The sequence below is a fragment of the Podarcis bocagei genome, assembly GCF_964188305.1.
Source record: "Podarcis bocagei genome assembly, chromosome: 2".
Lineage (NCBI taxonomy): Eukaryota > Metazoa > Chordata > Lepidosauria > Squamata > Lacertidae > Podarcis > Podarcis bocagei.
Genome location: NC_138126.1, coordinates 99,317,013 through 99,342,868, shown reverse-complemented (window position 1 = coordinate 99,342,868; position 25,856 = coordinate 99,317,013). Strand labels below are relative to the sequence as shown.

At 39.6% G+C, this 25,856-nt stretch overlaps 1 protein-coding gene across 2 annotated transcripts in view; it reads left to right on the top strand.

Moving 5' to 3' along the window:
* The window catches only part of TMEM104 (transmembrane protein 104), an 80,663-nt gene that overhangs the window by 34,056 nt on the left and 20,751 nt on the right, over positions 1-25,856 (top strand). For both annotated transcript variants that reach the window (XM_081184604.1, XM_081184603.1), the window contains exon 9: positions 19,492-19,585. In XM_081184604.1, coding sequence (XP_081040730.1) covers positions 19,492-19,585 — 94 coding nt within the window. The remainder of the gene's footprint in view (positions 1-19,491; positions 19,586-25,856) is intronic.

The following is a 25,856-nucleotide window of genomic DNA, read 5'->3' as shown; positions in this document are numbered from 1 at the left end:
CTCCTGGTGCACACCTGCAAACCAGTAACAGTTGTGTGAAGATCTCTGGGTTGCGATGAAAAGCTGTGAAAGATCTCCCAGCCAACCAGTCCTTCCCTTCATCAACTCCTGTTGATGCCAGTACAACCAACCCTTTCACACAAACCAGCCCTGGTGAAGGTGAGATGGTGGAGGTTTATATGGATTCTAGAAAAACAGATAGAATTGCAGAAACGTGCTCACTCCACCCAGGTCATTGGGTTCTGTAGAGCTTTCTGCAGGGGCGGGGGAAATAATGGGGCCATAGGAATGTATGAAAATACTGGTACTGTACTTAGAAATGGTACAATCTGAGAGACAAAGAAGACTCTAGCAGGCTTCCTTAGTCAGGGTGTCATTGTTTAGTTTAGTTACTTTTGTATGTCTGGTCTCTCCTTGTTTGCTTACAGACTTGTAAAATTTCCTTTCCCCCTCTTTGCTTTATACAAGTACAAGCCTCTAAAGGCAGTCTGTCTTCCGTGCATGTTAATACTAATTGGTATGGTTATTATCACTATTTAACCCAAATGGCCTTTGTGCAGAGGGCAAGGCTGGTTGAATGAAGCTTGTCCACAGGGACGGATTTTATAGCAGCTATCCCATCTGGCTCTGAGCAGTTCATACACACACAAAATTTTTTTGATATGAAGAGAACAGAGGCTGCCTTATACATTCAAAGGAGTCTTCTCTATTGAGATACCAAAGCTGAATATGCCAGGTACTTTCATTGTATGAAAACATAATTAAAGGATTCATATACACTGGAGCACCATGATCAGGATAGGGACCCACCTAGTATCAAATATAGGTTTAGACCATAGCGATCAGTGAGAGCAAAAGATGTAGCATATTTATGCTGCAGCTCAGTAACATCTTATGGGCATTTTTGTAACAGAAAACATGCAGGAAACCCTCTTTTGGGAGCCTTGTCCATTTGTCCTTGTCTCTGAGCAAATCTTTTCTGTGTACAGTCATACCTCAGGATGAATACGCTTCAAGTTAAGCATTTTCGGGTTGTGCTCTGTGGCGACCCGGAAGTAACAGAGCACGTTACTTCCGGGTTTCGCCGCATGTGCAGACGCTCATAATGTGCAGAAGCGGCAAAACCAGATGCGCAGTCGCGTGTTATGTTCGCTTCAGGATGTGAACGGGGCTCCGGAATGGATCCCGTTTGCATCCAGAGGTACCACTGTATTGTCAGAGTTGCATGGGTCTTGCAGTGCAAGGTGGCGGCCAGCATGCATCTTGAAACAATGAATTGTATGTATAATCAATTCTGTTGTGTTGGCGTAGATTTTCATTCTGATGTCATTAAATGCCAGAGATCATCAGAGTTGCAAGGGCCTTATAATTAGTTAAGATAATGCCGGTAGTTATGCTTCATGTTAATTTATATGGATATTTGCATGTACACATCAGTATGTGTTCTCTTGTATTTGCACTGAGTTTGGCCTGGAAAGTAGTGAATCCTGTTTAATGTTCATAACTGCAAAATCACAATTTAAAAAACACACCTGCAAACCACCATTTTGAATTGTGTGGCCCTTGCAACTCTGCCAGTGGTTGTTATTTATGTATTAAGTTAAGGGGACCATACGAGCATCTGCGCCAAATTTCAGCTTTACCTGATCAGTTTCAATAAAACCACCAAAAAAATGCTTGTGGGCTAGGTGACAAACAGCCCTCATTCCTGACCTTGCCCAAAAATGACACCATAATGAAGTACACAGAGAAGCAACCACTTTGTAACACGTTGGTAGTCTTGGCTTCAGATAATATTTAACAATTTTTTGTGATAGTTAAATAAGCATCACTTGACTGGTCAGTTTACAGTATTTGATGGTTCACTTGACTGGTTGCTGACTCTAGTTTAGGCATGCTTAAGCCTTGAAAGTGCTCTTTGTTTGTTGCCTTTTAATAATTGCAGATTTACAAAAGTTTTGGAAATAGAAGTTCTAGCATAACTGCACAAAGTAACGTGGAGTTGAGGAAGGGTATGCACACACCTTGATACAATTTTGACTAGAGCAGGTGTGAGAGGCATGAATGTCGTAAGGCAGGGGTGCCCAAACTTTTTTAAAAGAGGGTCAGATTTGATGAAGTGAACATGCGTGAGGACCAACCAAAGTTATTAAGCTTTTTTCTTTTTTTAGGTTTGAAGTTGTTGAGCTATTTTTAGAATTTTACCCCAAAATTGTTGAGCTTTTTTTTGGGGGGGGGGATTTGGGGATTTTACCCAGGACATATACTGCCATGGGGGCAGGATTACATTGACCAGCCCCCAAAATGGACTTTAGGCATGGAAGGATATTTTTCGCTCCATATGACACACCTGACCATAAGTCGCACCTAGTTTTTAGAGGAGGAAAGCAAGAAAAAAATATATTCTGAACGAAACAGTAGGTGTATGATTTTTGTGGTTCATGCTGTGGCCACAGACATATGATTTGACGGTGAGTTTGGGGTAGCCCAGTGCAAAAATCCTGAGAATCCATGTGGATCCATGCTTTGTAGCCACGTTTTTGCACCATTGCGGCCCCATGCAACAGTGGGTGCGTGATTTTTTTGGTGCAGGCTGTAGCCATGGACATGCTATGTGATCTGATGGTGAATTTGGGGTGACCCAATGCAAAAATCCTGAGGATCCATGTGATCCGTGCTTTGTAACCACGTTTTTGTGCCATTGTGACCCCAGGAAACTGGTTGCGTGCTTTTTTTGGTGCAGGCTGTAGCCATGGACATGCTGTGTGATCTGATGGTGAATTTGGGGTGAATGAGGATCCATGGGCTTTTACCTCCCCCCTCCCAGGCAGCCTCCCTAGCGTCCCTTATCTCTCTCCTGATCCCACCGATCAGCTGCTTCCTTTCAACACTCCCTTCCCTCTTGTTTGCCTTAGTGTCTTTTCCTTAGCTGGAGCAGTTTTTTGCTCCTCCTTTTCTTCTAATTTCTCTCCTCATTGATTTAGTCTTCCTGTCTCCTCTCCTTGCAGGTTTGCTGTCTTTACCTCCCTCTTCCCAGGCAGTCTCCTTTATTGCTAGCGTCCCTTATCTCGCTTCTGATCACTTGGGCTTTGTTTCAACACCCAATTCCCTCTTCTTCTTTTTTTTTTAAAAAAAGGTATGATCTGCTTTTTGCCCCTGAGCAATTCAGCTCCAGGGACCACGTATTCACTCCATAAGATGCACAGACATTTCCCCTTACTTTTTAGGAAGAAAAAAGTGTGTCTTATGGAGCGAAAAATACTGTAAGTAATGAGCTAAATGCCCACAACTAACTGGTTTTCTTTGCCCATACCATGATTTTGAGAAACTGATGAGTTGTCACTTGCTTCAACCATATTAGCTTTGAGAAATCTGCTTGATTGCACTTTGCAAGTCCAGGTTGCTCCAAACACTGGGATCACCACCTATGTGATTCTGTAATTATTATTCTCTCACCCTCTGATAGTAGAAGAATGCAGTACCTTACTTCTTGGTGTAGAACTTAGCATGCAGGCCTGTTAATATGACATTCCCTTCTTTCAGGGCTATTAGTCTTCCATTAACTTGGTAAATTCATTCTGTCAATTGCCTGCTTTTCAAAGACAACTCAGTCCTACTATTTTATAGCATTTTTCTTTCAGCCTATTATTTCCAGCCTGAACCCAAAGTTGTAGACAGACAAATGACCTGTTTGAGCTTTTGCTTAATTTGATATAGCTGAGATAGTGGCAGATTTCCTCTCCTCCCTGTTCTGCAAGTAAAACCTCAGGGTCCTTTAGAATCGGCTTCTGAGGGGATGAATTTGATTTCTTGTTTGCTTCTTGATGACACTGTTGTGTTGGGACAACAGAAAGCTCAGGTACCTTAGTGCTCCAGGGTGGGAACTGATCCATGGATCTACATTGAAGGGAGACTTCAGGAAAATAGAAACTGCTGGCTTTAAAGGATTAGCTTGTCTCTCTTTACAGAGAGATCGATAACACACTGGACCTGAATGTGTTCTTTGTACAGAGATGTCTCTGTACTTCATGATGTGAAATTTTTCTATTCTTTTTAATTGAAGCCTGGATTATGCTGTCACTCATTCTGACTCTGAGCTTTTCTGGAGGAATGGTCTTAAGAAAGGGCTTTTGCAATCAGTTGTCCCATTCCAAACACCATAACCATGGCCTATACAGAGAACAAATATTTGTCTTGCATTGCTATGCCAAGGGGCATAGTTTGACTACTTACTTAAGAGGCAATCCAGTCCAAAGAGCTGCAGCTCAGCTGCAGCAGTTGGGAACATATACTGAAAGTTTGCCTTGCTAAACCACAGTGTGGCAGCCTTTCAACAAAGATTTGCTGTCCTTAAAAGAATTTGGTGACGTCAAAGTATATCTAGATTAGCCAAAAGAGGGTAATTGTGTATTATAGCAATGAGTCTTATGAAGCAAGTGCTTTAGATGAAATTAACTATTTTGATGGGGCTGCACATACAGTGGTGCCTCGCAAGCTGAAAAGAATTCGTTCCGTAAGTCTTTTCGTCCTGCGATGTTTTTCGTCTTGCGAAGCACGGTCCGTCGCAACTGCGCCTCTTCAAGCGGCTTTAAAAAAAAAGTGCAAGACGTTTTCATCTTGCGAAGCAAGCCCATAGGGAAATTCGTCTAGCAAAGCAACGCAAAACCGAAAAACCCTTTCGTCTAGCGAGTTTTTCGTCTTGCGAGGCATTCGTCCTGCGGGGCACCACTGTATTCTATATGTCTGAGATCAGGCTTGGGGGGGGCTTTATTTTTTAAAAAGTGTGGGTACTATCTCCCAGCACTTTAGATTAAAGAATATCTACAGTTCTTCATGGACATCTCATTTGAGTGACTGGAGGCAAATGAGGACAGGTCTACTCTGGTTTTAATATTTGAGTGCATGAGAGAATTTTGGTACATTCAATAATGTCAAACGGGACAAGAAGGTGCAGTTACTGAAAATTTTTCTTAGTTGATATTACATTGGTTTGCCAGGTCTTTGAATTTAATGTTCTCTCTGTTAACAACTAATTTCATTCGCTCCTCATGGTTCCTTGGAATTGATCCTTCTTCCATTCCAAAATTAAGTTGCTATTTCACATTAAAGTAATAATAATTCTGAAAAGCTTGTGTTATGTGACTTCAAACCTTTCTTATTGAAAAGAAAAGAAGTGATACAATTTTGGCATTAAAAGGGTACTCAGCTGTTAAACCTTCAAGGATTTTGAATTCATGGAAATCAGAATAACTGTTTATATCCCTTTTGCCTTCTTACTTGGGTGTCATGGCCAAGATGAGATTTGAATTGGAGGCTTACAGCTTATACACTTAAACCAGAGGTTTTCACCCTTTTTGAGTCCATGGCTCCCTTAACCAACTACATTCTTTCTGAGGCACCCTTGTGGGGTTCAGGAGCCCAGCTATGTCACCCCTTGCCTGCAGAGCTGGCAGCCTCTCACCCTTTTGCAAACACCCTCCCTTGTGAAGTATTCCCTCAGCCTCCTCTCCTGTCTCCCCTCTTTGGGAGTCCTCTGGGCAGCCCCAGTCTCTGAGCTGTCCCCCCTGCCCCAAAGAGGAGGTGCCTCCCAGAGGCACCATTCACCTGTGGAGCTTATAGCCAGGGCTGCTGCAATAATCAGCTGTGCAAGCCTTTGGGAGGCAAGAGGGCATTAGAGGATGGAGGGAAGGAAAGAGGGACAGAGGCCAGTGTTGCCTACCCCCAACCATCATTCACGCACCCCAGGGTGCTGTAGCACACTGGTTGAAAACCACTGTCTTAAACTTTTGCAGTACAGTAACTATATCGACAGAGGTGCTTCTTTATTTTACTGGATTCCCATACACCTATGTTTAAAAAAGGGATTTCAAAGCAGCCTACAATTAAATTATATTATAATAATAAAACAATCAGGCAAACACAATAAAACCTGAAAGCAAAAAATAAATTAGAATAAAAGCAGCAAACTAAATAAAAGAGCTAGTAGTTAAAAACACATTGAGCTATTGCTGTCTTAACCTCCTTGTGGAATACTAAAAGATATGGAGCCAACTTCACAGGTATTGTGCTCTCAGAGTGAGGTTGGAGAGGAGAGTAGGATGAAAAATAGATGAATACTTAAATGGTCCTGATACAGGCAGCCCCTGAGGACTGTGAGAGTGCTGAACTACCAAACAAAATAATTTCTGTCCCAAGGGAGCAGCTGTTCACCAGCCAAATAATGGGATAAGCCTGTGAAGGCTTCCTTTTGGGGAGCAGAGTTTATTGAGTTGTCTAAACTTACTGTGTGTGGTAAATACACTGCACCCTCAGTGATGAAGAAAACAGACACCTAAACTTTGTGAGATATGTACTTGACAATGTATGTTAGTAATCATAAAATAATTTGGGGGGGGAACACAAATTTAGTTTTTTCTACCAAATGCTTATTGTACAAATGTGCATCAATACATCAAATTCAATTCATTTTGCAATTCTAATGGCAGTGGCAGATTTGGATTCCATCCCTGCCAGTGGCATGGTCTAGCTTGGGTTCAGAGCAGCGGCACTGACATTGCTAGTGTGTGTTTGAGCAAACAGTGGCCCTGTTGGGGCCACATAAGGGCACCAGTGGGAATATCAATGTCAGTCCAGTGCTCTTGCCACTACAAGTGTGTGGCCCCAACATCACTACTTCTCTGCCTTGCCTCAGCCCTGCCTAGGCAAGTAACAGCAACACAAGTTAGCTGGCTAGTTCCACCTTAGCACATGTACCACTGCTTGTTCAGACAAAAGAACCAGGGAATTATCTCAACCCAAATAAACAATACAGATAAAGCATTGGCCATACTGATATTTGAGATAGGGATGTGTGAAGCTGAGGTACAAAGTTGGAAGACACACACACAATCCTAAAAACCTAGAAATAGCAGTTAAATAGCAAAACCAATATCCTTCCCTGTGGTTTCACTACCTATGGGGCAAACTCATATATTCATTGAATTAATTTTTACCTTTAGTCCACTGCTGATGCAAACTTTAGAGAAACATTTTGTCATCTTTTGAGAGCAAATACAACTCTTGCAGAGCAGACTTAGGATATTGTTATTATTCATTAAATTTCCATGCTGCCTTTCATCTGAGGATCTCAGAGCGACTTACAATATAAAAACACAAAAATATGTAACATAGAAAGAAACAAAAACACCCCCATGTGTTGCTCTGTACAGTAGGAGCAGTTTGGCACATTTCAGCTATTTTCTTGTAGTCATTTGCTTTTCTTCCCTTCCCCCTCTGTGTTGATGTAATTAGAAGATACAGAATGGAGAAGGTTGGAAGCCAAGGAGGCGCTAAAGTGATTACAAGATACTGCACCATAAATACTCAGGCAATGAAGAATTAAACAGTCACCTTAGAAAATTGGCAGTGTCTGTATTTCTACACACACACACACACGTAAAAAATGACAATGGAAGCACATTTGCACTATAGATGCAAGCTTGCTGTTTGCTATGACTTCGTTCTATTGGTGCTAGGAACCACATTCCTTTTGTCAAATAGCTTTCTGAAAAACATTCTGGGTCTTTTAAACATAGCAAGGGAGAAACAGGATGCAACTCACTGAGTTTAATAATTTTTGTTAAACTATATCAGGCCTTGATAAAAGCTGGTCTTTTAGTTTATAGCAAAGATGACATAGTTGACAATGACAATTCATGCTTTCATCATAATATTGCACTAATGTGAGCATTCCTTAACTGTGAATGAGCACAGCAGTTCATTATCTTCAAATGATTCAGTTTTTGTCCCCTTCTTTCATTGGAAAGAAAGAAGAAGCTGAGGCCAGGTTGATTAGATTAGCAATCTAATCCTTACAACAAGCTTTTAAAATCAAGGCAGGAGTATGTTTCCCTAGCTCTTGGTACTGGGTTCAATTCCAAAATTTTAATTACTTTTAAATCCTTTATATGCATAGGATACATATTCTAAAGGTTCAGAAATTAATTGGTAGTCCTATTTATACCTATTTCAAAAGTTAACAAAAACATTTGTCACTTTTGAGCCTAAGAATTATAATCATCATAATGCTGATTAGGTGTTTTTAAGTGTGGCTAAGCATGGAATAAGACAATTGTATCATAAACCATGCAGTATGTACAGTGGAATCGAGAAAATTGATTTCTGATTATTTGCTGGGTGACCTTGGGCCAGTCACACTTCTTTGAAGTCTCTCAGCCCCACTCACCTCACAGAGTGTTTGTTGTGGGGGAGGAAGGGAAAGGAGAATGTTAGCTGCTTTGAGCCTCCTTCGGGTAGTGATAAAGCGGGATATCAAATTCAAACTCTTCTCTTCTTCTTCTTATTTCGCCATTCAGCAAAAATGCCATTTAAAATCCAGCTTTCATCTGAGCCTTCTTGGTGAAGCACATTTACTTTCTCTGTCTCCCCCCCCCCCCCATTTTTAAAAGCATCTTCAATAACTTGCAAATTACAAAATTGACATGCTATTTTCTTAGATATCAGCATCATAACAGCTATCATAGCTCTTAATTTTTATAATTTAAGCCTTCCAAAGGTTTTTGGAGAGTGCTGCCCAAGCGGATGGAATCTTCTGTTTCCTGTGATTTGTATCATAAAACTGTGAAGGATAAAGCTTAGATTTTAGCTCAAGAGCCATCTGGTGCTTTTGCTGAAGATCAGAATTCATATGAGAGCATGTCAACTGTCAAACTGCAAAGACAAGACAGATGGCATGCAAGGTTCAGGAAGGAGTGTTCAAGGGAGTGTTGGCCATCAGATCAAGAGGGGACTTGGGCCCCTTTTCTGCTCTTGATATTTGCAATTGATTGGTTGTAATATCAATGTGTGCGATGCCGTTGCAGTGTTCACAGCTTCTGTAATGGGGGCATAAGGACAGTAGTTGCTGGGGGTTTTGTCATAAAATTACTCCACCAGCTATTGCTAATGGCCTTACAGGCTGAAAACAGATAGACTAAACCAGCAGTGATGACTAGTTTTTGGAGCAGTAAATAGAAGCGCTATACTTGAAATTGTTTTTAAGGCGATTGAAACACTTTTATTGTGATTTGAAGCACGTTAGTACCTCCTTAAATGACCTAGTGCTTACCAGCAACTAACTCCAGAGCTTGTTATTTAGGCCGTTAGCTACCTTGTGAACTCTGGGTCAGTTTGCAGAATGGGCAGTTTAAAAAAATCTAAGGTGCTTGCCTCTGTCAGCAACATAACTTTGCTTACTGGCTTTATTATTGCTTACACATCTACCAAGGATCTTATTCAACCTTCAAAGCTATCACAACATTTTAATGTCCTTTGTTGAAGAGATCTTCAGCAGAGCTGTTATTTATCCTCTATTGAAGGACATTCTGTTTTTCTGCTCCTTAAAGTACACGGTTGGTTTTTACTGCCCCACACCTCGCAGCTGTAGGCCAGGCAGTAGCCTTGCCAGTGCAGGCAGTAGTATTTCTCCAACCCCCACACAATTAAATGACATTGGAAAAATGTGAGACTTTATACTGCTCTTGTATGGGGAAAGGGCTGTTTAAAAATAACCTCATTTCATTGGTAAGAGTAGGTAGGGTTGGTGGATAAATTTGATTCAGTTAATATTTAAAGGTAACTTAGCAAATCTACATTCTCTGAAAGCATATGTGAAACTAAAACACAGCCTTCATTCAAAATTTGTACCTCTCTGAATTTTGCAATGCAATTCTGCAGCCAAATAAGGTGGACAGAAAGCATATACTATGATAAGTGTGCATATAAATGCATGTATTACTGAAAATAACATACAAAAATACAGCATATTAGGGAAAATTGCATACAGAAATGTGTTAATAGAAATTCACACTAAAAGATTTCTGAATTTTCATAAGATTTTTAAAAAATAAAAACAAACCACAAATTGCTGCGGAAGTGTTGAGAACTGAATTTTAGATTGGACGAATGAGTAAGCTACATACTTGTAATATAACCCTTTAAACATTTTATGTATGGAATTCTATTACTAACTGCCTAGTCTTGGTGTTTGCAGCAAGATGGTTCAGCTGAGCCCAAGATATTATATTGTTATCTAATAAAAAAATGTAATTTAAAATATTGATGGCAACAGATGCAGAAGGTGAGATTCTGAATTCTGGTACAGGCACGTAAATGAATGTTGACTTGGGAGGTAATAACAGACCTTAGTACGTCAACACTTTTCCAGCTCTGTAAGCTGGCCTGCTGCTCATTCTCTCACTAGCCTGGAGGCAATTTAGGGAGATAAACTGTGTTTCTTCCTCCTCCTCTGCCTCCCGGATCACCTAGCTACTAACTCTGATTGGAAACAAAATATTCAGTAAAAGATACAAAACAGTTGCCATCTCACTCTATTGTGTGCTGGGTTGGTCTAGTTCAATATGCAAGGAAACTGGCTTCTTCATTTTAGTGCAGAGCTTCTCGTTGGTTACTTCAGTGGCCTTTGATCAATGTTTGTCATTCCAGAACAAGGGTGAGAAACTGGATCCTGCTTGGTGGGCAGGATTCAAAATGGCCTACGTTCTGCAGGCCACTTAGAGTGGGGAAGGGGCTTCCATTACCTGGTGTCAGGTGATGTGACTTTGAATCCATGGCATGCACAAGAAGAATTAGGAGTGCACTCTGCATGCACTCCAGATTATGAGTTTCTTCTTTTGCAGCCTTAGCTTACATTCAAGCTACAGCTAGAAAGATTTAGGAGTTCATTTTAGAATTCATTCCTGGGTCTTCCTTTTGAACTGGCCTGCTGGTTTACCTGTGCCTTGACATATGATTTCATGTGAAGGGTGTGTGGGTGTGCTTTGGGCCGTGGGTTAGAAGTTCCCCACTCCTGCTCAAGAGAAAGAGAGCAATGAATAGAGCTTATAGGAGTTTTCCTGTAGATAAGAATAATTGCCTTGCTTGATCTTGGTTTAAAAATATTCTCCTTGCTAACACCAAAGGATGTAATAAATGGATATGCGGTTCATGATTGAAAAGCAGACATAATTTCTTATCTTGTTCAGTTTGATATGAACCTTTCTTCTGAATCGATTGTTGTCAGTTGTAAACCACCAGGGTTAAGTAATGTGCTCCAATTTGAAGATTTGCCTGTTTGTTCCGCCTCAGGTTAATTTGCTAAAGCTTAGCAGGCAGGGTGATAAATGCCTTAGGTATTTCTAAAATAGGTAGCTTGGGATGTAAGCTGCCAATTCCAGAACTCTTGAAGTGCCAGCTAGGATTCTGTGAGTTTAGCTACAGCTTTATAGTTTTGATGTTTAATATTTATTGAGCTAGTGCAGACAAAATATATTCTTTTTCTGAAGAAAAAGTGAAGTTAAATCCTTAAGTCATGTCAGGAACCCAACCATGAACAGGATCCTTGACTTTTGACTCCACCTCAATATTCTTGAACCCTTTCAGATCTTGGACCCATCTTTGACTACTACTTGGAGATAAACTTTTATTTTTAATTATATATTGCTGTCTTCCTCTTTTTCTAAGATGCTCAGTTGCGTCTTAAGAATTCAGAAGGGAGTACAGAAGATGAGAAAACCCACTTCTTTTGAAATTCCCTCTTCCATGGAAATTGTAAAAGTGCAGGCGAGCTGCCCTTATCTGCATCTGGCCACCCTTTCTCTGCTTTCTCTCTTTTACAGCCCAGTCCTAACCACGTCAACTCAGAAGTCCTATTAAATTCAGTGGGGCTTACTCCTAGGTAAGTAGGGTTAGGATTGCAGTCTAAATCATTAGACACAAGATGCTAGTTATGTCATTGCTGCAACCCACCTTAAATAGGAGTGTGGCCTACTTCTGACCATAAGTATAATGCACATCCTGTAAATTATTATTTCTTTTCACAATCAGAGTTGCTGTATGAGCGCCGCAACCCCATAGTCGCCTTTGACTGGACTTAACTGTCTAGGGGTCCTTTACCTTTTTATAAGGGCTCGTCCACACTTATTTTTTATTTAGTTTTTATTGTCCATACTTCTGCTTGTCCTGTGCCTATGAAGCACAGATCCAAGTGGTTTTCTGCCCTTGCAGTTTCGCCTTTTCCCTGCTGCTTTCCCCTGGAGAACCTATTCTTTAGTGCTATATCGGAGCAAACATCAATCCAGAGAAAACCTGATTGAAATTTGCTCTAATGCCACAGTAAACAGTGGGTTTTCCAGGGAGAAAGCATCAGGACAATTGAAAGTGTGGATGAACCTTAGGTTTTCATACACTAATGATTTGCTTTTTAACACAAGAGATAATTAAAGTTCATTTGTTTTTCATTTCCCTGATAGCAGGATGCAAAAGTCTTAGCTTTTAGAATATTTCTGTTTCTGAAATAAAAATTATGCTGGTCTTCCTATTTGTGAACTATTCACAATGTATTTTATTGCAAAACTAACAATCATTCCTTAGGAAATGGTTTTAATTGTTACCTGTGGTTCATTCGTCAATCTCCCTGCATGTGAGAACTTTATTTTGGGACTGTATTTTTTGCTGGTTTATGACAGACATAGCTCCACTGTGCCTGCTAATGGCAGTTACTGACATGAACCCCTTTTGGAAAAAAATGTTTAAACATTTCTATGAAAGTGCATTCTACCTCCTCTCTGATTATCCTTTTATTGAGGACTGGAGAGTTAGAGAAGCAAATTCATCACGCACTTCATGCCTTTTGGCTCAATTTGAGACTCATTAGGAGCAAAATATATATTTTCTTAATCAAAGGGATTGGGAAAAAGATCCATAGTTCAGGTACAATGATTTGTGTGTTATTTCTCAGTGATAATCAACTGAGTGAAGGAGAGGGTGTATTTGAAGATGTACTCTGAAGCTGATCAGTGGGACAGGATATGGTGGTGATTGTTTGAGAATTTATAACCATGTGCAAGTAAGATTACAAAACTGTCTCAGAAGGGTTTACTTTAAAACCCTTCTGACATCTACCCCCATAGCAACTGATCAGGCTGCAGTTTTCTTTGAGTTTGCTGCCGCAAATATGTCTGTAAACTAGGCTTTCCAGACAGGCCTTTGCACCCTAAAGCAACAATTGATCTGAGGCAATTACAGGATTCAAACCCTGTCACCTCGTCCATTGGGGATTCTCCGTCCTTCCTTCTGCTGGGCCAAGGTGCTGTTTTTGCCAGTTGGTTCTGGTGTGTTCTAATTTGCAGAGAACACCTGTTCCTTAATTATCCACATCCCTTGTCTGTCTCTTTGTTTCAGCTCTTTTTGATGTATGAGCTAATCATCTCTTTTTGAAGGGAGTTGTGTTAATTGTTTGACTGTGTGTTCCTAAGGAAGAAGGGCTGGGAACTGAATAATAACTTCCAGATTTAAAAGATGGCTGCTCTCCTTTTGGTACTGATGCAACTTTTCGACCTACTTGCTGTGGTCATGTGTTTTGGAGTGCACCAAATAATCATTGTTAATAAAACAGTGAGAAAGGGAAGCATATGAGAATCTTAACTGCAGTTGAGCATATTGTGCTAGCATTGCTTCTAGATTGCCTCTAAACCAGGTATGAATGGGAGGGGACAACCAAAGTGCTTCTGCTGCGACAACCAAAGTGTTAACTTCAGTCTCTAGGTCTGTTTGTTACTGTTTGGGATGCTAGCTCAGGTTTGACATTGAATTGCTGCTGGGCAGTAGTGAACAGCATTGTGGGGCTGTACCACTTCCCTGACCTCCTTCCTGCTTCATAGGGGTAGGAGGAGGCAGTGATGAGGTCAGTGCAGTACTAGCATGCAAGTAGAGCCAATCCTGTGAGCCAGCTGGTGCCGACCTTATCACACCCTCATCCTCATCCCTCCCCCCCCCCCATCTCTCCATACTGTTATGCCGTGACTTGGCCAGAGGGAAGTCAGGTGAATAACACATACATACTGTGCCATCAGCTACTGCAGCTAGGTAAAACAAATTAAAACAGAAATACAGCCCATTAAATGTATGCTTTCTTCCCATAACACTTTCCACTTTACAGTGGTGCCCCGCAAGACGATTGCCGCGCAAGATGGAAAACCCGCTAGACGAAAGGGTTTTCCGTTTTTGAGCTGCTTCGCAAGACGATTTTCCATATGGGCTTGCTTTGCAGGTGTTCCGATTTTTTTCCGCTCCCCCCCTTTTTCTAAGCCGCTAAACCGCTAATAGCCCTTTAGCCGCTAATCCACTAAGCCTTTAATAGCCGCTAAGCCTTTAATAGCCGCTAAACTGCTAATAGCGCTAAGCCGCTAAGCCGCTAATAGGGTTGCTTCGCAAGACGAAAAAACCGCTAGACGAAGAGACTCGCGGAACGGATTAATTTCGTCTTGCGAGGTACCACTGTAATTCTAATTGTGCAAACATAGTTACAGAAGTTTTCACTTATTCTTTATATTTAGAACTTTGATACAGGGGACAGAAAAGAAAACATAAACTGAATGGATCAATGTTTATTAGTAATCTTTTCCCCACCCTCTTCCCTTGCCAACAAAAATAATCCCTGTGGGATAGGATTCCATTTCACTTAGCTCAGTCCACACTCACCCACATTTCAAACCTCTTGACATTCTTTGAGTGTTCTTTAAAGCCCTCTTCTCATTATTATATAGCTTAGTTAATTAGAGACTTTTGGTGGAGTAGTACTTCATTCCCCAGTGATAGCAAATCAGCATAAAGAGGTCACAGCTCCTTCGCATGCTGTGCATTTTCTCTGATCCTGTTGTATTGCCTGGGCGGTGAAGGAAAGTTGCATAGATGAAATGTTATTCTTGGCTGCTAATGCTGCATTTTGTCAAGGGTCTCTGAATGGGCAGGTTTTCAAAAGACAGCTTCAGGATGCTTATCAGAGCCTGTTCACATCCACACATTGCTTTTAGACCAGTGGTTTTCAGCCACTGGTCCCATTGCCTCCCACTGGGATCTGCAGAAAGAGGGCTGGCGTAGAGGAGGAGCTATTTTCTGAAGCAGCAAATGGAGAACTTTACTGTCAGCAGGAGGTCATAGCTGTCTGGTTGGTTGTTTTAATTAGCAGGCTACTTTCTTGCATAAATGTGCCCTTAGTGGCTCACAACACAATAAGAGTAATACATCTCAAAACATCATTGATTGAGTTTACTTAAATGCCGCTTTTCCGCAATGAGCTGTGCCTAAAGCGGCTTACAGCAAACATTCAAACATCGAAATACAGAGCATTGGAAATACAAATATACAAAATACAAAACATGCCAGTAAATTTAAAAATGATAAAAATCAACTATTTGGCAAACACAGAACAAGTTCAACAGTAATTATCTAGGCTTAAATATGTAAATTCAAAGAAAAACAAGAGTTAACAATAAAGTTTTTGGTACTGGTCTTGCTGCACTCCAAGGAGCCTGACTTAAATACAATTCAGAGGAGAGGGGTAGATGACATACAGCTGGTTCCCATATCTCTCCTCCAGGGGAGACTGACAGCATCGAAAGGCAAATGTCAGAGAGGGTGATGATGGTAAGTCTCTTCCTCAGCAGGTCTTATTGCCCTTCAAAAGCCCTCAGTATCATGGCTTAAATACAGTACAGAGGGGAAGGGTCCTCTCACCAGACCGGGTGGCATTACAATATAAATAATGTAAAATAATAGTAAATATTGCATTCCAAACAACCCACTCTTTTCACTGTCACTTTTATAACATTTTTAAGTTGATACAAAATTATCAGTCATTTTGTATCAATAGTATCAGTTGATACTGTTGAAATACACAAACCAGTCAGAGGAAACGTTCTAGTGCAGCCACATAAGAAATTATATAACTGGTGCGTCAAAACAGAAATGCTTATAAGCTTGTTTTCCTTAAGAACTATTTTAGCAAACCTTAAGTCTTAATTCATAAAATGTCTCTGTTATTTGAAAACCACCCCATGTCTAAGCTAAGTTCCATGCTACTTGCAGGTGTTCTCAAGGAGAAACAAGGGAATTTTTAGGTTGATTGGTAAAAGGAAGCCTTATAGAAAAATACTTTTGCCTGGTGGCACTGAGAGTTTAACAGGAAGGGTGGATAAGCAGAGGGTTATACATGATGACTTGGCTGGAACTCCTTCACCCGGCCCAGCACAGGACCCAGGGAAGCTGGGGTGCCATTACAGAGACATACTGCTAATTCTTTATTTTATTTTTAAGGATTCTCAATCAAGGCAGGAGTATTAAATTAGATCTTATGATGTCATTGTTCTTTTTAGCTTTGTGAACTATCCTGCAATCAGAATATGCAAAAATTAGCATATAGAAGAACATATAATTGGATAAATCAGTGAAATAGTGAAACATTTGCTATTATGATCAACTATGACTCTGAAGAAAAATGAGATTAAAATTTGATAAAACTTAAATGTGCAGAAGGAACTGAATTAAGTCATTGGGCTTAATGAACTGGTTAATTATTGATTTCATGCAAATGATTGTTATTTCATTTGTAATATGAAGCTCAGTTTTTAACGAATTAGCTGATTTATTATAATGAAGAATCCCGTTAATGAATTAGTGGATTAAAATAATTAGGAAACTGAATAATAATTGTTTTACTGTTGATGGACTTGATGCTCTAATTTGAAAGGCGAAAATATCTTAACTAAATCAAGAAAATGAAGACAAACAAAATATTCATCCAAGAGATGCATTAGAATTACAGGTGTGAGATTATTAGATAAATCAGGAACATATGGAAGCAGTCCCAGAGAGAGAAAGGGATGCACGAGAGATTAGAAAAAATATTTTTTATAGTTTGAATCCCTACGGAAGATATAATTTTCCTCAGATGTTATCCCAGATATAAAAATATATATTTTAGAATGTCTATGAAATGACTCTCATAAACCTTTCTTTGGAAAGCATATTACAGAAATAGATGTTTTTCAAGAAGGTGACTTGATTATATGACGTGTATGTGTTATATATTAATTAAAAGATATTGAAATTTAAAACCTGAAAGTTGGGTTCTGTCATTCTGTGGCATACTGTACCATACCCTGGTGTTGCTGTTTTTTTGTTTTGTTTTGTTTTTGCAAGTGCTTAAAAATTAAGAAGAATAGTAATAGTAATAAAAGGGAAAACTATCAGATATTCATAAAGTAGTTTAAAGATGGAACCATTAAATATTTTAACATTTTACTTTGGACCACATTTTTCATATTCTCCCATGGACAACATACTTGCTTCAAGAAAGCATAACTCATCAAATTAATATTGGTGGAATAATGTTGCAGGCAGTTTCAAATCATACCACTGACAAAATCTAGCCCAGTAGATTGAAGTCTATTATATTATGTGTATATAACCGTCAGAAGTGCAGAACAATGTAAATTCAATGGTCCAAATGGCTTTCTCCCCCAGAACTTTATAAATTAGTAACTTTACTTATACAAAATATTTTGAATTTTGATAATAAGTGGATGTTTGTTGTAAGAACAGGAAAATTTGCATATATAAAAATATATATCCCCAAATTTCATTTCATTAAGCAGTCAGCACTACTGACTGATATATGGACAGGAAAATTTGCATATATAAAAATGTTATCCCCAAATTTCATTTCATTAAGCAGTCAGCACTACTGACTGATGGACTGTGATTAATAAAAGCATCTCATATGGCAAATAATGAGTTTCTCACAAAATAAATGGAGAGCTAAGATTTTGAAATATTGAACTGTATTACAAAGCGGCGGTATTGTTGCACCGTTGGGAACTTTTGAGAGCTTTGAAGAATATTTATGGCTTTCATTGGAATGAGACTAAACAGGCTCCCTGACTACCAGCTTTATATATGAATTAATAAAGAACTGACATGTAGAATCAGGATTGCAGCTAATGTTAACTTGCCCTTTAACTGTTGGATAAATTCTGCCTCTTTCTTAGTCTCTTTATCTTGCCATTATAGGTGATTACAATAATACTAACTTTACTGGTTTGGGTATTTTATTTATAAATTTTGAATGAACAAGATAAGAAAAAAATATTGCTTGTCTAGACAGTAGAAATAAATGGAAATTGGGTCTAAAATTAATCTTCCAATATTTTCTCAATATTTACAAATTAGACATTTTAAAGAAAGGTTGACATTTAATAGTGCTCTAACTATTTGAGTTATTAGACTATCAGTGTAATGGATCTATAGGACTTTCCCCAGCAGTTTTATTATGTGCTTTTAACAAACTGCTTTGCAGAATCAGCTTTACTGTTACTTAAAAAAAATACGGGAACAGAACATTGATATAATTACACAAAATAAATTGCAATATCTATTAAGACAAAGTATGTCTCAATTTGTAACCTTTAATATAAAAAATTGTCCTTGACACCCATAAAATTGAAGAGAATCTATATTAGTAATGTGAAATATTGAAAATCTGGCAGTTTGAGGGCTGACATGATGCCCTTTTGTTTGTCACACTGAATAATTAAAATGGTCTGGATAAATCTTATCAGCGAAGAGACATGTGTTAGGGGGATCTGAAATTGGGTCTCCAGCTATTTTTTTAAATAAAAGTTCAGTAACAGGTGAGGGGAGACTAAAATCTTACTGGGACACCTTTCTGAATGAGAAATCATTGCCTTCTCCTCCCCACCCTAGTTGATTATTTGCCTCAGGGGGCACCACGTACTAGTATTATAGGGCAAAGACTAGCTTGGGGTGATTTTTTGTTGTGGCCAATGTTCCCGTTCAATATTGTGGTCATGATTGGATACAGCCTCTTTATCCCCCAACCCAGGGGCCTGGTAGCCACTACAACTTTTTTTCAGTAACATAACAACAAGTATAATGGTAGAGAATCTGATAGCATTCAATATACTGGCTCGTCTGTTGGGTTATTTGAAGAGAGTCCACAAGAAGAGGAAGTTAAAGTGATGTAAAGCATAGTTGTGTTGGCAAAAATGGGGATGTGAAGAGATGGAAAACAAAAGTGTGTCATGTTCGACTTAACAAGTTTGGTCTCTGTTACAAATTGAAGAATAAACAATCATTTAGAAGTGGGAATCTTCTGTTCACTTTTGATACCTATAGAGGGGTTAACCAGGAATAATTTTGGATGTTTTAGCACCTTCCCTAAATTTATACTGATTAGCTCATCATTTTTGTTAATTATATGCTAATTCTCTCCCCCCCATGATGTATTCTTTGTATGGGGTGTTTAATATTGACATTACAGTATCTTTTATTAAAATCTAGAGAGTACTACTGCTAAATAGGTTAGCAAGAACAAGTATGCAAGCCTAGACAGAGTATGGGCAAAGAATAGAAAATAAATATTTTGTAGAGCTACGTAGCAGTCATAGCAAATATTTCTGAACCACAATTTCACAAGTGTTTTAATTCTGCCCTGGTCAGATGTCAGTCAAATGGTTTGACTGTGAAAAAGGTTTGTTTTCATTTTAAAACAAAAGAATCATTATCAGTAATAGAGACAATTTATGTGAGTTGTACATAATGAGTTTGCTTTTAACTCCATGATTTTCTTGACTTTTTGTTTGTTCCTTATTTCAGGCAGCATTTACCATCCTCTTGGGCCCATTCACCTTTTTTAATGTGCAGAAAACAAAGTATCTTCAGATCCTGACATCACTCATGAGGTGGATAGGTAAGTCCATGAACAACTGCTGTTCTGCACACACATTACAAATCATGATATCATTGTGAGTTCCTCCTCTGAGCTTACAATAGTCATGTCATTAGACTGCTTTCAATGAGTAGTTTTTCATGCAAGTGAGATGGTAGCTGATAGGCAAGACTGCCAACAGTGCAAAAATTGCTGCATTGCTGGCCTTTGTATCTTCCTTGGCCAGGCTGCAATTGTTAGTTTGTATGTCATGAACCTCTCTGATTCTTAGCCAGGAGACTAGGGTTTGTTGCTGCAATTGCTAGACATCTTGGAAACCTAGAGAGAATAATAAACTTCATGAGTAAAGAGGGAACCGCAGTATAGAAAGATAGATGCATTTTATTGAAAGGTGTAATTGAATTTGAAGCTACATTTGTATGTGTTTATGCGCCTCACACGGCCGAAAGCAGTTTTTCATGAATCTAATTAAGGGTTGGGATACATTTGTTGCAGGCAGCATACATATAGGAAGAAGACTTTAATGAGGTATTGAGCCCAAGATTAGACAGATCAACAAACACAGGACATGCTAATAATATCCCAGTTATCTTTTAAAAATGGTTGGCTGGGTATTTGGTGATATTATCACCCTAACAAAAGGGACTGCACTTATTATTCTAGTGTTCATAGGTCTTTTTATTACACTTTTGTAACATCATTTTTCAAGTCTGTTGTAAAAGCAGAAATAGATACGATGTTTAATCCTGATCATGCACCATTAACTCTTTATTGGGAATTTAAAGAGAGATCATCACCTATTTGGCGGCTACATTACCTTTTTAAAGAGAATTTCCGTACGCTGCTCTGGTTTGCCAGAAGCGGCTTAGTGATGCTGGCCACATGACACAGAAGCTGGACGTCTGCTCCCTCCGCCAATAAGTGCCGCAACCCCAGAGTCGGCCACTACTGGACCTAATGGTCAGGGGTCCCTTTACCTTTACTTTTAGTCTTCACTGCAGAGTAGGTGGCTGGAGTGGTGGTGAGATTCTAATCCCATTGTTATGGATGGATCATGGATCAAGTCCCCCCAATGTCCGTATTCATGAAACAAAAATGGTATGAGTAAGCGAGAACAGCATTTGTTTTACAAACGGGATTCATTTTGTATCCAGTGGTGCTCACTTTACACAGAAAGGCAATCAAAGAGAAATGCAAAAAGCAAGAGCGCTCAGTGAACAAGTACTGAAGCGTCTTCAGCTCTGTGCATGCTCAGAACAGACGAATGATTGTGATATAAGTTAAAGCTACCCACATGGGGCTGTGTCTGAAGCAGTTTTGACTCCTTCCATATCTGCTATAGTGGCTGTGCCATATAGTTCTCATAACAATAGATGAAGTAGAAGCCTTCAAAGTGGGTTGTCTGATCAGGCACACCAATCAATCACACGGTTTTGTTCATGAGTAGGCAAACTAGGGGCCGGATCTGGCCCAATCACCTTCTAAATCTGACCCATGGACAGTCGAGGAATCAGCATGTTTTTACATGAGCAGAATGTGTGCTTTTATTTAAAATGCATCTCTGGGTTATTTGTGGGGCGTAGGAACTCGTTCATATTTTTTTTCAAAATATAGTCTGAAGGACAGTGGACTGGCCCCCTGCTGAAAAAGTTTGCTGACCCCTGGTTTTGTTGCTTAGAGATCAATGGAAGGGACCTCTTTGCCATAGCTATATTCGGGTTTAGGATTGGCTGAGTGATGCAGAAAGCTGATTGGCCAGAGAACAGGAGATTGACAGAAATGCCTCTAAGTCCAAGGAGGCATAAAATGTGTAGCAAACAGGAAAGTGTGTGTGGATTTGAGATTTGGGGGAGGAAATGTTTTAAAACTCCTTGACATGCTCAGTGGGAGGGCTGTGCCCCAGTAGCCCTAATGAACCAGCCTTCACTGTCCTTATCACACCATTTTTACCCTGGCCATATAAAATCTTTGTAGACTCTGGCTTCCTTGCTGGAAATGGTGATCTCATTAAGTGGTATTAGGAATGAAAACGTAATTCCTTCTCAGGTCACTGGTCCAGGGCTGACCACTCAACTTTCACTCTGTGTAGTGTGTAAATATATCATGCTGATCTCATCCCGTCTCTTTGAAAACCTGACAACTGTCTTTCCTGAAGTTGTAAGATAATGAAATCTTAGTACACAAGCCAGGCTTTGCCTCTGAGTGCTTGGTGAAGATGAGAAAGGTGAGAACAGTTTGGGCACAATGTAGGGAGAAACCTGTTCATTAGTTTAATTCCTGTTCAGGGCCAGTGGAAGATAAGCTGCCCCCAGGTAAAATTTAATGACTATGGCAATGCCTTACTGACTATTCAGTGCATATGATTTTCAGTGAATTTTTTTCGAGAGAAGAAGGAAAATAAGAGCTTAGTGATCTTATTGAAAAGTCAGAGCTGTTGTCATCCAGGGCAGTATCTGTTTATGTAGGGCAGCAGTGGGTTCAGATTCTTACCAGCACCTAATATCTTCCTGTTATTGTCTGAGCACACACAAGCTTTGCGAATTCCATGCTCATTGGAGCAAATGGTGATCTTATTAAGTGGTATTATGAGTTTGAAGAGCAATCCTTTCTCAGCTTGGAAACAGAGTTATTTGCTGTTAACAACTCTCTCATTGGCCTTAACTGAAGCAAATGAACTCGCCTCCCCACCCCTGTTTTGCAGACTCCATCCACTTGGACTCAAGAGCACAGATAGCATTTCCTGGCTCATTACAAGGCAGTGGTGCCAAAGGTGTTTCTGGAAGCACCCTTGAGCTTTCATGCCAAACTCTTTGTGTTAGGCAGACAGATCCTAATTAGTATTTTGTACTGTTAACAGGCATGCATCTGTTTTTTTGTTTCTGCTACTTACAGGATTACATTACACTGTAGCCTTCTCCCTCTACTTAGTGTGGTTAATTCTCTTTGTGGCACAATGAACTTGGCAAATCAGAGATCAGAATCTCTTTATAATGGAGCAATAAATTTGAGGGAGCCGACTCACCTTAGTAAACTATGATTTTTAAAATCTGACACACAGTATGCCTGGCACAGGAGTTGGCTTGCTGTGCTCAGTGGTTTCATTCAGGCTGGCAGACATTAGTCTGTTCTGTTTCAGGTGTATGCTAAATTAAGATGACCATTGAAGATCATCTTGGGGACCTGCATTTTTCAGTGGTAGTGAACACAGTCCCTTTGTTTTGAAGACAGACACCTACTGAAACATCAGGCCAACAATATGGCATAAGGAATATTTGAAATCACCTAGGGCTTCAGAATACAAGTGTGATAAAGTCAGCAGCTCCAGACAGCTGGGGTAGAATCTGTTAGCCTTTTGGGCATGGTCTGGAAACAAAGGCTGGCAAGATGTAGCAAACTCCTTGTCATAACAAATAAGAGGAAGAAGGGCACTGGGACACATTACCTGAAGTGGAGCAAGCTCCAGATAAAAGCTCCTCTCAACGCAGATGCCTGGATCCATATTGACTCCTCTAGGGATCCCTCTTCATGCGTTCATTTAAAAAAGATTTTCAAAATGCTGATCTTGTTTTCATACTAAAATGCATTCTAGCCTCAGTAATTCTGCCACTCTGGCAAGTGTGTTAATAGAATTATTGAAAATAAGCCTAGCTATGGCCCTGTTATATTGCTGTTAGCTAAAGTAGTATGTGCGAAAGCTTGCAGACAATGCAAGCAATGTGTTAGAAGCCAGAAGGAGTGGTTGCATAAGATTACCAGCGGTCAAACGCTAAATCAATGCCTTACCTTGCTCCATTACTAGCAGAAGCAGATCTGTGTATAAGAAGCAAATGTGTCATTCAGCTATATATACGTAATATAATTTGTGTCACTTCATAAAACCGAAATAATGTTATGTAAGTTGGCTCTTCTTAGCACAGAAAATGGTGTCAAGATCTTAAAGAGTTTCAGATAAGCTAATGTAGCTTTTTGCTCAGAGATGATCCCAAGGCAGCAGTGATGAATGTATTACTGGATCACAAAATTCAATAAATAGTTGTGTTTCACCTCATGCAGGTAGGTTTGCATTAAAATGCAAACTGAACACATTTATTAACATGCCTAGTTAATTATTAAATAATCTGACCATAAACATTAATAAAGGAAATAACTTGTACTTAATATTCATTAAAAAGTTCTTCTAGCACTTCTCTGTTAATCTATTTCCCACTTTATTAATTATTGTTCATTTTATTAAAAGAATTTCTAACCTACTGTTCATTGAGTAATCAATGAAGTCCTTTTGCTCTTTGTCTCTCCAGCTGCTTTACCACACATCCAGATTAATTCACTCATCCTTATTGTATAGTGCTTGTCCTCCAAAATAACTTCATTGTCCTCCAAATTTGTTTCCTTTTGGTTGAATCCCATTGTCAGCTCCAATGCCCACAAATGGCCATAGTTAAGAATCCCAAATATCTAGTCCACCAATTCATTCAGTGTGTGCTTGTTACTGCTAAAACTTATTTAAATGGTCTCTTACCTCTCTAACTTCCCTGTTGCTCTTCTACTCCTTCAGTTCAACTTTCCCTCCCATCTCTGCAACTGCCTTGGGAAGCTAAGTGAGGTACCTGAACCTTTCTATTGGACCTTGATGGGGTTGTGTGTGTGTGTGTGTGCGCGCACACACGCGCAGTTATTTTAAGCTAATATGGCCCAGACAATAGGACAGAGTCTTGGTTGGATTGCTGGATATTATCTGGTCTCAGAGCCAAGATGTCCCAATTATGAATCTGCTCCCAGATGAACCTGACCACATGGCTGGTCTAAACTAGCTCCAGTGTTGCCTCTTTGTGTGTACACATGTGCATGACAAACAGCCATGGGGGCTGCATGCAGCCTCAGTAAACTTGGTTTGGGGTATCATCTGCTCCCAGGAATATCTGTGAATGAATGATTGCACGGGAGTTTTCTATTCATTGCCTGTGCTGTCATCCACCAACCTGAGCCGATTGCATTTTTAGACTGGATAGATCAACTTTTGATCAGATCTTAATAAAGCCACTCTTAAGACCTGGAACACATAAAGGTGAAGTTGTGTTTTGCCTATATTGAGCTTGGTCTTTTGTGCTTGTCTATAATTCTGTTTCATTTCTGCTTCATAAGCTGGAGGGAACTACTTATGCAGTGTGATATTATTCCTTTTTGCCAGACAACAGCACAATTTTTATTTTTCTTATGAAGGTTGTATATTCTTGCTGGTAGTGTGTTTTTCCCAAAATTAATGCTTAAAGGGCTTTCATTAAAAAAGAAGGCTGTGTTCCCATTGTCAAAGAAGGAAGGTCGGGAAGTAATGTGTGTAGGTTGCAATGGTGTAGACAGATTTGGCAATAAGATATACTGTTGCTTACTGTAACAACAAATGTTACATAGAAATTATTGCCAAATTGCTCTCTGTGTAGATTTCTCAGTGGGTAGTTGGATAACAATACTTCCTGTATGACTGGGGATTTATGTATTTACAAAAAATATATATATACTATTTTTTAGCCTTCAAGCGGCCTTCTAAAACTGTGAACAGGAAATTTTTAGCCCCACCACTTATTTAAAAAGCAGCCTCAAGAGAGGAAGATGTAACAACAACAACAACAACAACAACAACAACAACAACAACAACAACAACAACTCCCACAGCTTGTTGGGATAAAAATAACCACCACCTCCCTATAAACCAGTAAAGATGGGGACAAGTAAATCTGTCTCAGAGTTTCATAACCACAGTGCTGCCACTGAAGAAGCTCTGTCTCCTATCACTGCAAGACATGTCTCTCTCAACAGAACAAGCAATAGGGCTTCCGATGATGGCTGCAGGTGACAAGTGAGCTATTATGGGAGGAAGCAGTTCTTGAGATATCCTAGCCCCAAACCATTTAGGGCTTTGTAGGTAAAACCAGTAGCTTCAAATGCACATGGAAAGCAGTGGATCTTGCCTCTGTGCAGTTTTAACTTAACAACAATCCTCTGTCTGAGGCTTCATGTTAATTTTGTGATGAACTGACATGTTGAAAAATAGCTGACAGACAGTAGCTTATATTAGTTCTTTTACAACCCCTTCCTTTCAAAAATCATATTGAGAGGGCAGAGTATGATCTGTTGCTCATCCTGTTTTTTGTGTAAACGACATGCCGCCTAGATCTAGATAAATGTAGTTATCTGAAACATACTTTTCAGGTTGCCACCATCACACAAATCCTTCTTTGATGTTCAGAGCAACTTCAGATATACATGATGATAGGATATCATGGCACATACTTTT